The 16,290-nt window shown below is 35.7% G+C and overlaps 1 protein-coding gene across 5 annotated transcripts in view; it reads left to right on the top strand.

The window, feature by feature from the left end:
* LOC106061055 (SCO-spondin-like) overlaps nucleotides 1–16,290 on the top strand; it is a 75,857-nt gene that overhangs the window by 43,985 nt on the left and 15,582 nt on the right. For 3 of the 5 annotated variants that reach the window (XM_056018470.1, XM_056018473.1, XM_056018474.1), the window contains 8 exons: nucleotides 1,852–1,991; nucleotides 5,319–5,428; nucleotides 6,366–6,515; nucleotides 8,533–8,626; nucleotides 9,807–9,979; nucleotides 10,804–10,827; nucleotides 10,933–14,037; nucleotides 15,372–15,489. In XM_056018470.1, coding sequence (XP_055874445.1) covers nucleotides 1,852–1,991; nucleotides 5,319–5,428; nucleotides 6,366–6,515; nucleotides 8,533–8,626; nucleotides 9,807–9,979; nucleotides 10,804–10,827; nucleotides 10,933–14,037; nucleotides 15,372–15,489 — 3,914 coding nt within the window. The remainder of the gene's footprint in view (nucleotides 1–1,851; nucleotides 1,992–5,318; nucleotides 5,429–6,365; nucleotides 6,516–8,532; nucleotides 8,627–9,806; nucleotides 9,980–10,803; nucleotides 10,828–10,932; nucleotides 14,038–15,371; nucleotides 15,490–16,290) is intronic. The other 2 variants (XM_056018471.1, XM_056018472.1) reach the window with 2 other exon arrangements.

Genomic DNA, 16,290 nt, shown 5'->3' on the forward strand with positions numbered 1-16,290 from the left:
CCACTTTCGGCAATGACAACCTTGCGGAACTGAGATACGGATACAGCAAAATAAATCTTATGCACAAGCCGGTTTCGTGTGTTTGTGCGTGCATGCGCGCGTGTGTGTGCAGAGTTATCTCATTGATGTTCCTGTCTCCCCTGTCGGCAAAAGACTGAACTGGGGCGCCAGCGATCCAACGCCTCGACAACGAGCCTGCACCACCCTTAAGGCAACACCTATTAGAGGCACCGTGAACAGAAGTATCTCTGATGTATTGAATACCCATAAGAATTGTGGGTAATCTTATCTCTCCAGTATGGTTGTGTTACGATAAAATTATTCTCCGATTTATTTCTGCTCACTGAACCATTTTAAATAATTCTATGCACTGCCCTTAGCATTAGCTTTTAAATGCAATCTATTCTATCAAAGCGGACCATTTTATTTGGACAATAATCTATTCTAACGACTTTGATTGAATTACACTATCTATAAGCTATTTATAACTTATTAAACTATGTGTGTTTCAACTATTGAGCTTAATAACCGAAAAGTAAACATGAATAAAAATGAAATTATATTTTGCAAATAATTTTTAGGTTTTTAGATGTGTGTGTGTGTGTTGTTACCGGTCGTTGACTTGTAGCACCAAACTGCTGGTAGACAATTAAACCTCTCTAGGCGTATTATATTTAACTAATAAAACTTCAAATAACTTCAATAACTTCCTTGTAAACAAGACTAAATACCGATATAACTTTATTTATAATATAGACAAAATCAAGTTGATATAACATAAAATAAATGTAATAGAGTTAAGTAATAATATCTTTAGAAAAAATGTCACTTACTACAATAACACAACCTTTTAGTCTCACGTTCTGAAGTCGTCTGTCCTAAGACCAAGTGACGACAATGCCACCTTTGTTGCATCAGTCACAACCAATCGCTAACCTCTTCCCACCGTCACCATAGAAACACACACACACACACTCCATGACAGTGTGACTGAGAGGATTAAACCACTTGGCTACCTATCAAGGGGGGCTTTAGCTCGACACCCGACTCGAGTAGAGTAGTGTTTACTGTGCACCTAAAGGCACTGGCCCACGATAGAAATTGTACCATATGAAAGAAATTGTACCATATGAAAGAAATTGGACCATATGGAAGAAATTGGACCATATGGAAGAAATTGGACCATATGAAAGAAATTGTACCATATGAAAGAAATTGGACCATATTAAAGAAATTTGACCATATGGAAGAAATTGGACCATATGGAAGAAATTGGACCATATGAAAGAAATTGGACCATATGAAAGAAATTGGACCATATGAAAGAAATTGGACCATACGAAAGAAATTGTACCATACGAAAGAAATTGGACCATACGAAAGAAATTGGACCATATGAAAGAAATTGGACCATATGAAAGAAATTGGACCATATGAAAGAAATTGGACCATATGAAAGAAATTGGACCATACGAAAGAAATTGGACCATATGAAAGAAATTGGACCATATGAAAGAAATTGGACCATATGGAAGAAATTGGACCATATGAAAGAAATTGGACCATATGGAAGAAATTGGACCATATGAAAGAAATTGGACCATATGGAAGAAATTGGACCATATGGAAGAAATTGGACCATATGAAAAGAAATTGGACCATATGAAAGAAATTGGACCATACGAAAGAAATTGGACCATATGAAAGAAATTGGACCATATCGCTATGAGCATGATATAAGCATGAAAGTTGCGCTATATAAAAGCGATTTATAAAATGAATTCAAAGAAATTTTGGACCGAAAAAAATTCGACTATGGTCTAGTTTTGTATATGTTTTATTTTTTTCCAGAAACATCCTCATCGCTCAGCTTGGGCCAAAGAACTGTGTAGTGTCATCGCGACCTCCGAGACGTTCCAGGGCTGTAGGCAGACGATGCCAGAGTCTAACATCAAAAGATATGTCAGTGACTGCGAGGAGAACGCCTGCACGTGAGATTTACTTATACGACTCTATATATTTCCGACTTCCTCGATACTTAGGACTCTTTGATACGGCAGACGATATTGTGTTCAAGACAAAATAAATAACCAAGAAAGAAAGAAAAAAAAACCCAGACATTAAAAATAAATAAATTTTAGCTGTTATATAGCGCTACTTTCAAGCTGTCATCATTGGGGGGGGGGGTATCTGGGAGAAGGTTTACCGTGCTGCTTTTAGGCAGCTCAAAAATCACAACTCTGCTCGAGTCGGGTGTCGAACCTCGAGCCCCATCATAGGTAGCCAAGCCAAGTACAAGCGTACTTAGCGACCACGTTTCCCACTAAGAAAACAAAGTTTGGCATTACAACAGGAAACAAAGCTTGACATTACAACAGGAAACAAAGCATGACATTACAACAGGCAACAAAGCATGACATTACAACAGGAAACAAAGCATGACATTACAACTGGAAACAAAGCATGACATTACAACTGGAAACAAAGTATGATATTACAACAGGAAACAAAGTATGACATTACAACAGGAAACAAAGTATGATATTACAACAGGAAACAAAGTATGATATTACAACAGGAAACAAAGTATGATATTACAACAGGAAACAAAGTATGATATTACAACAGGAAACAAAGTATGACATTACAACAGGAAACAAAGCATGACATTACAACAGGAAACAAAGTATGATATTACAACAGGAAACAAAGTATGACATTACAACAGGAAACAAAGTATGATATTACAACAGGAAACAAAGTATGATATTACAACAGGAAACAAAGTATGATATTACAACAGGAAACAAAGTATGGCATTACAACTGGAAACAAAGCATGATATTACAACAGGAAACAAAGTATGACATTACAACAGGAAACAAAGTATGGCATTACAACTGAAAACAAAGCATGATATTACAACAGAAAACAAAGCATGGCATTACAACAGGAAACAAAGCATTACATTACAACAAGCAACAAAGCATGACATTACAACAGGCAACAAAGCATGACATTACAACAGGAAACAAAGCATGACATTACAACAGGCAACAATGCATGACATTACAACAGAAAACAAAGCACGACATTACAACTGAAAACAAAGCATGATATTACAACAGGAAACAAAGCATGACATTACAACAGGCAACAAAGCATGACATTACAACAGTAAACAAAGCATGGCATTACAACAGGAAACATCATAGGTAGCCAAGCCAAGTACAAGCGTACTTACCGACCACGTTTCCCACTAAGAAAACAAAGTTTGGCATTACAACAGAGAACAAAGCATGACATTACAACAGGAAACAAATTATGACATTACAACTGAAAACAAAGCATGACATTACAACTGAAAACAAAGTATGATATTACAACAGGAAACAAATTATGACATTACAACTGAAAACAAAGCATGACATTACAACTGAAAACAAAGTATGATATTACAACAGGAAACAAAACATGGCATTACAACAGGAAACAAAGCATGACATTACAACAGGAAACAAAGCATGACATTACAACAGGAAACAAAGCATGACATTACAACTGGAAACAAAGCATGACATTACAACTGAAAACAAAGCTTGACATTACAACAGGAAACAAAGCATGGCATTACAACTGAAAATAAAGCATGATATTACAAATGGAAACAAAGCATGGCATTACAACAGGAAATAAAGCATGACATTACAACAGGCAACAAAACATGACATTACAACAGGCAACAAAACATGACATTACAACAGGAAACAAAGCATGACAAGGAAAACAAGAATAAACATAATTTTACTCATTTACAAGGCAGCATATATCAGTTCACTAGACAATTTAACCAAATGCTAATGAACAGGTCTACCCAGAATGCTTGTTTCTACTAGTGATAAGACTACAATAATATTTCGTATAGGATACATTAGAGCAGTCAATAACAAAACTATTGGCCTGGGCGTACGGAAGTGTTATTTTGTTTGCCTTAGAAATTTTTCCACTTGCTTATGTTGTGTTCTTTTTGGGAAGACAATTCACTGTAATAATAAATTACTCTTTTTATGAGTTATGTCCCTTTTCCCATTCTACTATTAAGATTCAACTTCATGTTTTCTAGTTTGGAGTCATCACATCAGCAAACAATAAGACAATAAAGGAATTCACAATTAGATTACAAGCCTACAGTTTTGTCTGTTCATTTTTTCAAAATCCACAACCACTTGGTCTATAAATAAATCGTTTTCTAGTGGGTAATCACATTCTATAGTACTGCAACGGTGTGGGTTGTCTGGTCAAGATATTGTCTTTGCGATTGTGGAAGAGTATTTCCTGGAAGTGGAAGACATTCCTGTTGGTTTGTTTAGAGTAGACCAACGTCATTAAGACAACATGTGTTAGTGTCCATATGGGGAAGCCTGTTGGAAGTAAAGACAGGAGGTGGCGCGATTGAATCCTTTAGGCCAGAGTGCCGCCAGAGCTACAAGACTTGAGAACCAAGACTGACATATTTATTGTAAGCGTCTCATCCTTTATCTTATCTTATCTTATATAATACAGACGTTACTTCAAAAAAGAAGATGATTACGTCCTACGCGTCATGCATATTAACCAATGACTTAAATTCTGCCAAGTCACTGATTTTCCTGGCTAGCTCAGGCAACCCATTCCATGCTCTAATAGCACTAGGGAAGAAGGAGTATTTGTACAAATTTGTCCTAGCATATGGGATGAGAGATGTACCTTCATCTTTGTGTCTTTCTGAGTATTTTATTAAATTTTGTTTTTGTATTTCAAGATTATGGTTCAGTGTTTTATGTATAATTGCTACTTTACTTTTGAGTCTTCTGTCCTGAAGGCTTTCTAAATTTAGTGATTTTACTAAGGGTGTTACTCTAGTCTAATGTCACAAGTAATATACATCCGATTTAGACTTAGATTCTCCCGCGCCGTTCGGTGCATTGGGCGGCAAGTTGTCTCCATAAAGATCTGTCACTGGCAATGTCTGAAGCCTCTTCCATCATACGTTGCTGAGTTGCCTCCCTTACATTTGTTTTTGTAAGGGGAAAAACAACGAAAACTCGTAGATTTTGAGTTTCAACGAGGGAGTTTTAAACTAGTGATTGCAAAAGCAAGTCAGTAAACCAGAGATAAACAAATACTTAATAAGTAATAACTTATCACAATTTTTTTTAACACACAATACAGAATTAAAGGATACAAGTATTTAAATAAATGTTCTGTTCCTAAAATATTTGTTTCTTCTTGTTTTCTTCGCTGATACTTTTTGGTTCGGTAAAAACTGTTTTCACCAGGTGTGACAAGGGCGGAGACTGTGAATGTCTGTGTGACTCCATCGCTCACTTTGCCTCAACATGCTCAGATTTAGGCTTCCCAAGTCATTGGAGATCTCAGCATCTGTGTCGTAGGTGAATTTGAAACATTTTAATGTCAGCCCTTAGGTCGTAGGTTGATTACCAGCATTGGCCAAGTCTATATTGTACAAAATTAATAATAATAATATTATTATTATAGCTTTTATATAGCGCTACTTTCATGCTTATAGCATGCTCAGAGCGCTATGGTCCAATCTCATTTGTGGACCAGTGGGGGGAGGGTGTATCTAGGAGTTGGCTTTCCGTGCTGCCTTTAGGCGCTCAGTAAATACAACTCTGCCCGAGTGTCGAACCTTGAGCCCCCATCTAGGTAGCCAAACCAAGCCAAGTTCAAGCGCACTTGGCCTCTCGACCACGTTTCTTACCATAATAATGTAACTTAGCGATTCTGATGACAGAGACGTTTACAACAGTGTTTTATATTGAAACATAATGCAATATGCTCTAATTCCTTCTGACAACATCGCTAATTTTGTGTAGCATTTTATACCCTTCTATAGCATGTATTTAAGTTACGATTCATCAAAAAGTCTGGACTACATGTATGAAACATAGGTATCTAGCTGTAACATTTTCCGATAATTAAAAATGTTTTTTAAAATTTTCATGCATTTGTTTAGGAGGTTCCTTCAGAGCTGAAGATTATTTACACCCGAGTGCAAACCTACGCAGTATGACGGGGGATAGCTGCGGGCAGGTTATGAATACAGGACCATCTAGACGACCGAGCGACAGTCCAGCGCGCATACCGCACGACCAGGCAGCCACACCAAATTAATAATAAAACTTCCTTAAAAATGTCAACTATATTATAATATCTACCGAACGATAGTTATACTATAAAATCTAAGAGCCTGACTGGCGAGCAGGAGACAGGTTGTTAATAAATCTTGCATTTTGACTTGCATTTTTTTTTGGTGAGGGAAAAAACTATTTAATTATTTCATCATTATCTATTCATTTTAGCTGTACAGTGCGAAGGAGGAATGGTGTACCAGGCCAAAGGTGCGCCTTGTCACATGACCTGCTATGATATTTCAAACAATGCGTCCTCGAATTGTCTAACACATGTCCAAGTAGAAGGATGCTTCTGTCCTACTGGTCAGGTTTTACATGGTAAGTAGCTCCATAGCCAGACCTTACATGGTAAGTAGCTCCATAGCCAGACCTTACATGGTAGTAGCTCCATTGCCAGACCTTACATAGTACATAGCTCCATTACCAGACCTTACATGGTAAGAAGCTCCATTGCCAGACCTTACATGGTAAGTAGCTCCATAGCCAGACCTTACTTGGTAAGTAGCTCCATAGCCAGACCTTAAATGGTAATTAAGTAGCTGCATTGCCAGACCATACATAGTAAGTCGCTCCATAGCCAGACCTTACATGGTAAGTAGCTCCATAGCCAGACCTTACATGGTAAGTAGCCCCATAGCCAGACCTTACATGGTAAGTAGCCCCATAGCCAGACCTTACATAGTAAGTAGCCCCATAGCCAGACCTTACATGGTAAATAGCTCCATAGCCAGACCTTACATGGTAAGTAGCTCCATAGCCAGACCTTACATGGTAAGTAGTTCCATAACCAGACCTTAAATGGTAAGTAGCTCCATTGCCAAACCTTACATAGTAAGTAGCTCCATTACCAGACCTTACATAGTAAGTAGCTCCATTACCACACCTTACATGGTAAGTAATTATATTGCCAGACCTTATATGTCAAGACTTTATATAAGGTATGCATCACTGTGGTTAAATTGGCATCAGCTTAAATTAAGGGCTGTTCTATTCTAAGCCTAGTTTGTTTTTCTAGTAATTGTATAAAACTAAAACAAAAATGTTAAAAGTGTCACTCTTATCTTATCTTATAAATTAAAGACAATCCTTCTTGACAGAAGATAATTACGTATCTAATTGTTAGTCTAGCCGTGCTTGCTTATGAGAGACTTAACCTCTGACTTTGGTTTTCCTGGTTGATTCAGGCTATCCGGTCCATCATTCCATGCTCTAATGGCACTAGGAAAGAAGGATCACCTGTACGAATTTGTCCCAGCATTATGGAATAAGAAATGTGCATTTATCTTTGTGAATATTTTATTAGACTGTGTATATGTTAAAAAACATATCACACAGTTAAAAAACATATCACACAGTTAAAAAACATATCACACAGTTAAAAAACATCACACAGTTAAAAAACATATCACACAGTTAAAAAACATCACACAGTTAAAAAACACACAGTTAAAAAACATATCACACAGTTAAAAAACATATCACACAGTTAAAAAACATCACACAGTTAAAAAACATATCACACAGTTAAAAAACATATCACACAGTTAAAAAACATAACACAGATAAAAAACATATCACACAGTTAAAAAACATCACACATTTAAAAAACATATCACACAGTTAAAAAACATCACACAGTTAAAAAACATCACACAGTTAAAAAACATATCACACAGTTAAAAAACATCACACAGTTAAAAAACATCACACAGTTAAAAAACATCACACAGTTAAAAAACATATCACACAGTTAAAAAACATATCACACAGTTAAAAAACATCACACACTTAAAAAACATCACACACTTTAAAAAACATCACACAGTTAAAAAACAAATAGTATTCTTTTCTGTGTATTCTTTGTACCCATGTTAGTGTCTAACTATGTAGCTCTTTACAACTGTAGCAATATATATATATATATATATATATATATATATATATATATATATATATATATATATATATATATATATATATATATATATATATATATATATATATATATATATATATATATATATATATATATATATATATAAGCTCGACAGTATGTCAATACTTTTACAAGTAATCACTAATAGTTCTAGGTCTTTTAGGAAACTTGATTTAGCCTACTATGTTGGGTTTTTTTTTGTTTGTTTGTTCTTGTTTTACAATAAACAAATCTTGTAAGAGCCTTAATAAAGACCTAAGAAAACGAAGCATTAGATTTATATTATGACAAGTGGGAATATGAAACCTTGAGTTTTGCTAGTCAAAGGATGAATTTAATGTCTTGAATTATCTAGTTCGCTCCGTCTCTTTATCTCTTTCCCTTTTTTTTTTTCTAAAGAGTCAAACTGTATCTCTCCAAATGAATGCCCTTGCTATCACAACGCGCGATGGTATGATGCTGACTCTGTGAACATTGTTGACTGCATGAATTGGTAAATACAATCTATTACATCTATATTCTATATCACATTGTATCACTTTGATTGCATGAATTGGTAACTACAATCTATTACATCTATATTCTATATCACATTGTATCACTTTTATTGCAATCATTGGTAAATACAATCTATTACATCTATATTCTATATCACATTGTATTACTTTGATTGCATGAATTGGTAAATACAATCTATTACATCTATATTCTATATCACATTGTATCACTTTGATTGCATGAATTGGTAACTACAATCTATTACATCTTTATTCTATATCACATTGTATCACTTTTATTGCATGCATTGGTAAATACAATCTATTACATCTATATTCTATATCACATTGTATCACTTTGATTGCATGAATTGGTAAATACAATCTATTACATCTATATTCTATATCACATTGTATCACTTTGATTGCATGAATTGGTAACTACAATCTATTACATCTATATTCTATATCACATTGTATCACTTTTATTGCATGCATTGGTAACTACAATCTATTACATCTATATTCTATATCACATTGTATCACTTTGATTGCATGAATTGGTAACTACAATCTATTACATCTTTATTCTATATCACATTGTATCACTTTTATTGCATGCATTGGTAAATACAATCTATTACATCTATATTCTATATCACATTGTATCACTTTGATTGCATGCATTGGTAAATACAATCTATTACATCTATATTCTATATCACATTGTATCACTTTTATTGCATGCATTGGTAACTACAATCTATTACATCTATATTCTATATCACATTGTATCACTTTTATTGCATGCATTGGTAAATACAATCTATTACATCTATATTCTATATCACATTGTATCACTTTTATTGCATGCATTGGTAACTACAATCTATTACATCTATATTCTATATCACATTGTATCACTTTTATTGCATGCATTGGTAAATACAATCTATTACATCTATATTCTATATCACATTGTATCACTTTGATACAGTTTTATGCATAATCACTAGTGTAACAATTATTTCATATACATTAAACATGTGTTCCTAGTTTCATGTCTATTTTTAGCTTTTTTTAGCTCCTGTGAAGCTGGAATACTGCACAATTTTATGTCAATGTACAGCTCTTGTTATTTTAAGATGTTCCACTATTTCCCACAATTTCTTCTAGTGTCTGCCAAGGAGGAGTATTGCTTTGTACTGGCGAGAACTGTACCAAGTGTCACATCGATCAGTTTGAATGTCTTGAGAGTCATAGATGCATTTCAAACAGCAGCGTTTGTGATGAAGTCCAAGATTGCGAAGATGGATCAGATGAGTCTTCAGATGAATGTTTAGAGCTGGGTAATTATAGAAATATATAGGAATTAAGTATATATGCATACAGAGACCCACCTAAACAACTACATGAACGTTACATTAAAGTATTCCTTTTTGACTCAAAATAATATACTATACAACATATACACTATATATATTTTGTTCAAAAATTTTTATGATCATAATTAAATACTTTATTTACCTGATCATTTTTTTGACAACTGAGATTTTATGTGACCGATTGTGAACCAAAAAGCATGTCTCTTTTTTGAAAGACTCGGGTGAAAGCAGTAAAAAATTGTGTAAAGTAAATAAAAGCATTGTAAAATTAACTCAGAAAACGTTTTAGTTTTAAATACATTTTTTCTATTCAGATTCATTGTGGTTGTGCTATAAAAACAAGTAAAATTTGTCAAAAATGTATTCTTTAAAAAGGCTACTACTCCTTTTATGGAGCTAAAGACCTTTTGTAAGAATGGTTAGTTTGCTCGTAATAACTATTCCTTACACTCCTTTTTTTCCTTTAAGATATAGATAAACTGTCAAACTTCTGGGAAAATCGTTAGAGTCGTGTCCGCCCACCCATGAAGAGTTTGCCAGCTAATAAGAGAAATTATTTAACAAAAAAAATTCGCTGTCATTTAAATGAACACTTGAAACACAGTTTAAAAAATAGAAACCATTTTATATATTCCCCAAGTTAATTTTTTAGTTGAATACAATGTGATCAAAACGTTTGGAGACTGGGATGATTCACAACTTGTGGCCTAGTATTTCTATGACAATCATGATGGTAAGCAATAATAACACATCATAAGCTTGTCCAAATTTTTTTTTATCAACTGCAGATACTACAGTTCATGAAGAAGTTACAGAAACATTTGCGCCAGAAATCACAACAATTTCTGAAGCAGTTACAGAAACATTTGCGCCAGAATTCACAACAGTTTCTGAAGAAGTTACAGAAACATTTCCACCAGAAATCACAACAGTTTCTGAAGAAGTTACAGAAACATTTCCACCAGAAATCACAACAGTTTTTGATGAAGCTACAGAAACATTTGGGCCAGAAATCACAACATTTTCCGATAATGTTACAGAAACATTTGGGCCAGAAATCACAACAGTTTCTGAAGCAGTTACAGAAACATTTGCGCCAGAAATCACAACAGTTTTTGAAGAAGGAACAGAAACATTTGCGCCAGAAATCACAACAGTTTCTGAAGACGTTACAGAAACAATTGCACCAGAAATCACAACAGTTTCTAAAAAAGTTACAGAAACATTTGTGCCAAACATTTCTACAGTTTCTGAAAAAGTTACGGAAACAATAGTACCAGAAATAAATACAGAAATTACTGTAAGTACAACCACTACTATGATGAAAGAAACAGCAAAGGAAGAACTTACAACCGCTGCTAAAACCATAGAAACAACCACAGAGGAAGAACTTACAACCCCTGCTAAGACCATAGAAACAACAACAGAGGAAGAATTTACTACAACTGCTAAGACCAAAGAAACAACAGAGGAAGAACTTACAACCCCTGCTAAGACCATAGAAACAACAACAGAGGAAGAACTTACAACCCCTGCTAAGACCATAGAAACAACAACAGAGGAAGAATTTACTACCACTGCTAAGACCAAAGAAACAACAGAGGAAGAACTTACAACCCCTGCTAAGACCATAGAAACAACGACAGAGGAAGAATTTACAACCCCTGCTAAGACCATAGAAACAACAACAGAGGAAGAATTTACAACCCCTGCTAAGACCATAGAAACAACAACAGAGGAAGAACTTACAACCACTGCTAAGACCATAGAAACAACAACAGAGGAAGAACTTACAACCACTGCTAAGACCAAAGAAACAACGACAGAGGAAGAATTTACTACCACTGCTGAGACCAAAGAAACAACAGAGGAAGAACTTACAACCCCTGCTAAGACCATAGAAACAACAACAGAGGAAGAACTTACAACCACTGCTAAGACCATAGAAACAACAACAGAGGAAGAACTTACAACCACTGCTATGATGAAAGAAACAACAAAGGAAGAACTTACAACCACTGCTAAGACCATAGAAACAACAACAGAGGAAGAACTTACAACCACTGCTAAGACCATAGAAACAACAACAGAGGAAGAACTTACAACCACTGCTAAGACCATAGAAACAACAACAGAGGAAGAACTTACAACCACTGCTAAGACCAAAGAAGCAACAACAGAGGAAGAACTTACAACCACTGCTAAGACCATAGAAACAACAACAGAGGAAGAACTTACAACCACTGCTAAGACCAAAGAAACAACAGAGGAAGAACTTACAACCCCTGCTAAGACCATAGAAACAACGACAGAGGAAGAATTTACAACCCCTGCTAAGACCATAGAAACAACAACAGAGGAAGAACTTACAACCACTGCTAAGACCAAAGAAACAACGACAGAGGAAGAATTTACTACCACTGCTGAGACCAAAGAAACAACAGAGGAAGAACTTACAACCCCTGCTAAGACCATAGAAACAACAACAGAGGAAGAACTTACAACCACTGCTAAGACCATAGAAACAACAACAGAGGAAGAACTTACAACCACTGCTATGATGAAAGAAACAACAGAGGAAGAACTTACAACCACTGCTAAGACCATAGAAACAACAACAGAGGAAGAACTTACAACCGCTGCTAAGACCAAAGAAACAACAACAGAGGAAGAACTTACAACCACTGCTAAGACCATAGAAACAACAACAGAGGAAGAACTTACAACCACTGCTAAGACCAAAGAAACAACAACAGAGGAAGAACTTACAACCCCTGCTAAGACCAAAGAAACAACAACAGAGGAAGAATTTACAACCCCTGCTAAGACCATAGAAACAACAACAGAGGAAGAATTTACTACCACTGCTAAGACCAAAGAATCAACAGAGGAAGAACTTACAACCCCTGCTAAGACCATAGAAACAACGACAGAGGAAGAATTTACAACCCCTGCTAAGACCATAGAAACAACAACAAAGGAAGAACTTACAACCACTGCTAAGACCATAGAAACAACAACAGAGGAAGAACTTACAACCACTGCTAAGACCAAAGAAACAACAACAGAGGAAGAACTTACAACCCCTGCTAAGACCAAAGAAACAACAACAAAGGAAGAACTTACAACCACTGCTAAGATCATAGAAACAACAACAGAGGAAGAACTTACAACCGCTGCTAAGACCAAAGAAACAACAACAGAGGAAGAACTTACAACCACTGCTAAGACCATAGAAACAACAACAAAGGAAGAACTTACAACCACTGCTAAGACCATAGAAACAACAACAGAGGAAGAACTTACAACCACTGCTAAGACCATAGAAACAACAACAGAGGAAGAACTTACAACCACTGCTAAGACCATAGAAACAACAACAGAGGAAGAACTTACAACCACTGCTAAGACCAAAGAAACAACAAAGGAAGAACTTACAACCACTGCTAAGACCATAGAAACAACAACAGAGGAAGAACTTACAACCACTGCTAAGGCCAAAGAAACAACAAAGGAAGAACTTGCAACCACTGCTAAGACCATAGAAACAACAACAGAGGAAGAACTTACAACCACTGCTAAGGCCAAAGAAACAACAAAGGAAGAATTTACAACCACTGCTATGACCAAAGAAACAACAGAAAAAGAATTTACAACTGCAGCTAAGACCATAGAAACAACAGAGGAAGAAATTACAACCACTGAAAAGACTACTAAAACAACACCACAGCGAGTATTAACTACCACTGAAAAGACTGTTGAAACAACACCAGAGAAATTATTAACTACCACTGAAAAGACTATTCAGACCACACTAGAATACTCTATCACAGAATTGAGTAAAGAAACAACTCTTTCCCGAGAAACGACTACAAAGGCACAGTATACTTCGCTTGAAATGCCAGGAAGCACTACAAATGCAAAGTATATCAACGATACTTCAACAACAACAAAGCTGACACAATATACCACGACCTCGTCTGGCTCTGCAGCACTCGCCTTGACATTGTCACGTCAACTAGGTCAGTGTTTTTATCTTTACTTTAAAGTCAGTTATGCCCTAATTGCATTTATTCAGTTGTCCACCTTTGCTCAATTGTCCACCTTTGTTCAATTGTCCACCTTTGCTCAATTGTCCACCTTTGTTCAATTGTCCACCTTTGTTCAATTGTCCACCTTTGTTCAATTGTCCACCTTTGCTCAATTGTCCACCTTTGCTCAATTGTCCACCTTTGCTCAATTGTCCACCTTTGTTCAATTGTCCACCTTTGTTCAATTGTCCACCTTTGTTCAATTGTCCACCTTTGCTCAATTGTCCACCTTTGCTCAATTGTCCACTTTGTTCAATTGTCCACCTTTGTTCAATTGTCCACCTTTGTTCAATTGTCCACCTTTGTTCAATTGTCCACCTTTGTTTAATTGTCCACCTTTGCTCAATTGTCCACCTTTGTTCAATTGTCCACCTTTGTTCAATTGTCCACCTTTGTTCAATTGTCCACCTTTGCTCAATTGTCCACCTTAGTTCAATTGTCCACCTTTGTTTAATTGTCCACCTTTGCTCAATTGTCCACCTTTGTTCAATTGTCCACCTTTGTTCAATTGTCCATCTTTGTTCAATTGTCCACCTTTGTTCAATTGTCCACCTTTGTTCAATTGTCCACCTTTGCTCAATTGTCCACCTTTGCTCAATTGTCCACCTTTGCTCAATTGTCCACCTTTGTTCAATTGTCCACCTTTGTTCAATTGTCCACCTTTGTTCAATTGTCTACCTTTGTTCAATTGTCCACTTTTGCTCAATTGTCCACCTTTGTTCAATTGTCCACCTTTGTTCAATTGTCCACCTTTGTTCAATTGTCCACCTTTGTTTAATTGTCCACCTTTGCTCAATTGTCCACCTTTGTTCAATTGTCCACCTTTGTTCAATAGTCCACCTTTGTTCAATTGTCCACCTTAGTTCAATTGTCCACCTTTGTTCAATTGTCCACCTTTGTTTAATTGTCCACCTTTGCTCAATTGTCCACCTTTGTTCAATTGTCCACCTTTGTTCAATTGTCCACCTTTGTTCAATTGTCCACCTTTGTTCAATAGTCCACCTTTGTTCAATTGTCCACCTTAGTTCAATTGTCCACCTTTGTTCAATTGTCCACCTTTGTTTAATTGTCCACCTTTGCTCAATTGTCCACCTTTGTTCAATTGTCCACCTTTGTTCAATTGTCCACCTTTGCTCAATTGTCCACCTTTGCTCAATTGTCCACCTTTGCTCAATTGTCCACCTTTGTTCAATTGTCCACCTTTGTTCAATTGTCCACCTTTGCTCAATTGTCCACCTTTGTTCAATTTTTTTTTATTTTTACAGCATGTCTTTGTCATCAAGGTCAGTGCGTTCAGGGGGACGCCTGTAAATGCGTGAACGAAACAGGACAACACAGACCCATCAATGCCACATACTTTGATTCAAACACCTGCCAGATTTGGTAAGTTAAAATATATAGATGCTAATTACACAAGTGTTAAACTAATTTTCACTTCAGTTTCTCGCCAATGTGTCATCTTTGGTCAGGTCTTGGTTACTGTACCATAAGTATTTGCAGCCATTAAAACCCAACAACTTTCTAAAAAAAAAGATCAGATTTTTCTAGGAGCTCTGTATTTACTTTTGTCTAGTTCATTTTATTACAATTCTGTTACCTATGCTTCGCAAGCAAGTCATTTAACGTTGGACTCGGTGCATATATAGTGAAGATATTCATTAGTATCTTTTAAAACTTTTTTGACGCTAAGAGGTATATAGGTAAATGTTGGATGTGGCTTACTGCTTCAATTATCAACTCATATTCTTGTTTCTAGGTTTATTTCAACTTATATTCTTGTTTCTAGGTTTATTTCAACTCATATATTTTTTTCTAGGTTTATTTCAACTCATATTCTTGGTTTGATGGTGTGTTTTTTTTCTATTTCTTGTTTTGCATTTCTTTATGTGTGCGAATGAAATCTATTAAAGGTCACTATTATTACGAACTCTCAAACGGATCTCAAACCAGCTGAGAAATATCCTACGGTACCTAATTAATACATCTGTCTATTCACATCTGATTTCTAGTCAACTGTATCAAAAGCTGCTCTCGGATGAATAGCTCGAGGGAACTTACATCTGCTTGTTTTAAGTTTTAATACATGTAAATCATTCGTGATTTGGCCAGATACAATTTCTCCGCACAAACAAAGAGTACTATTTAGCATAAGTTTGTGCAAACCAGTTAACATTATTATATGTC

The sequence above is a fragment of the Biomphalaria glabrata genome, chromosome 1 (genome assembly GCF_947242115.1).
Source record: "Biomphalaria glabrata chromosome 1, xgBioGlab47.1, whole genome shotgun sequence".
Lineage (NCBI taxonomy): Eukaryota > Metazoa > Mollusca > Gastropoda > Planorbidae > Biomphalaria > Biomphalaria glabrata.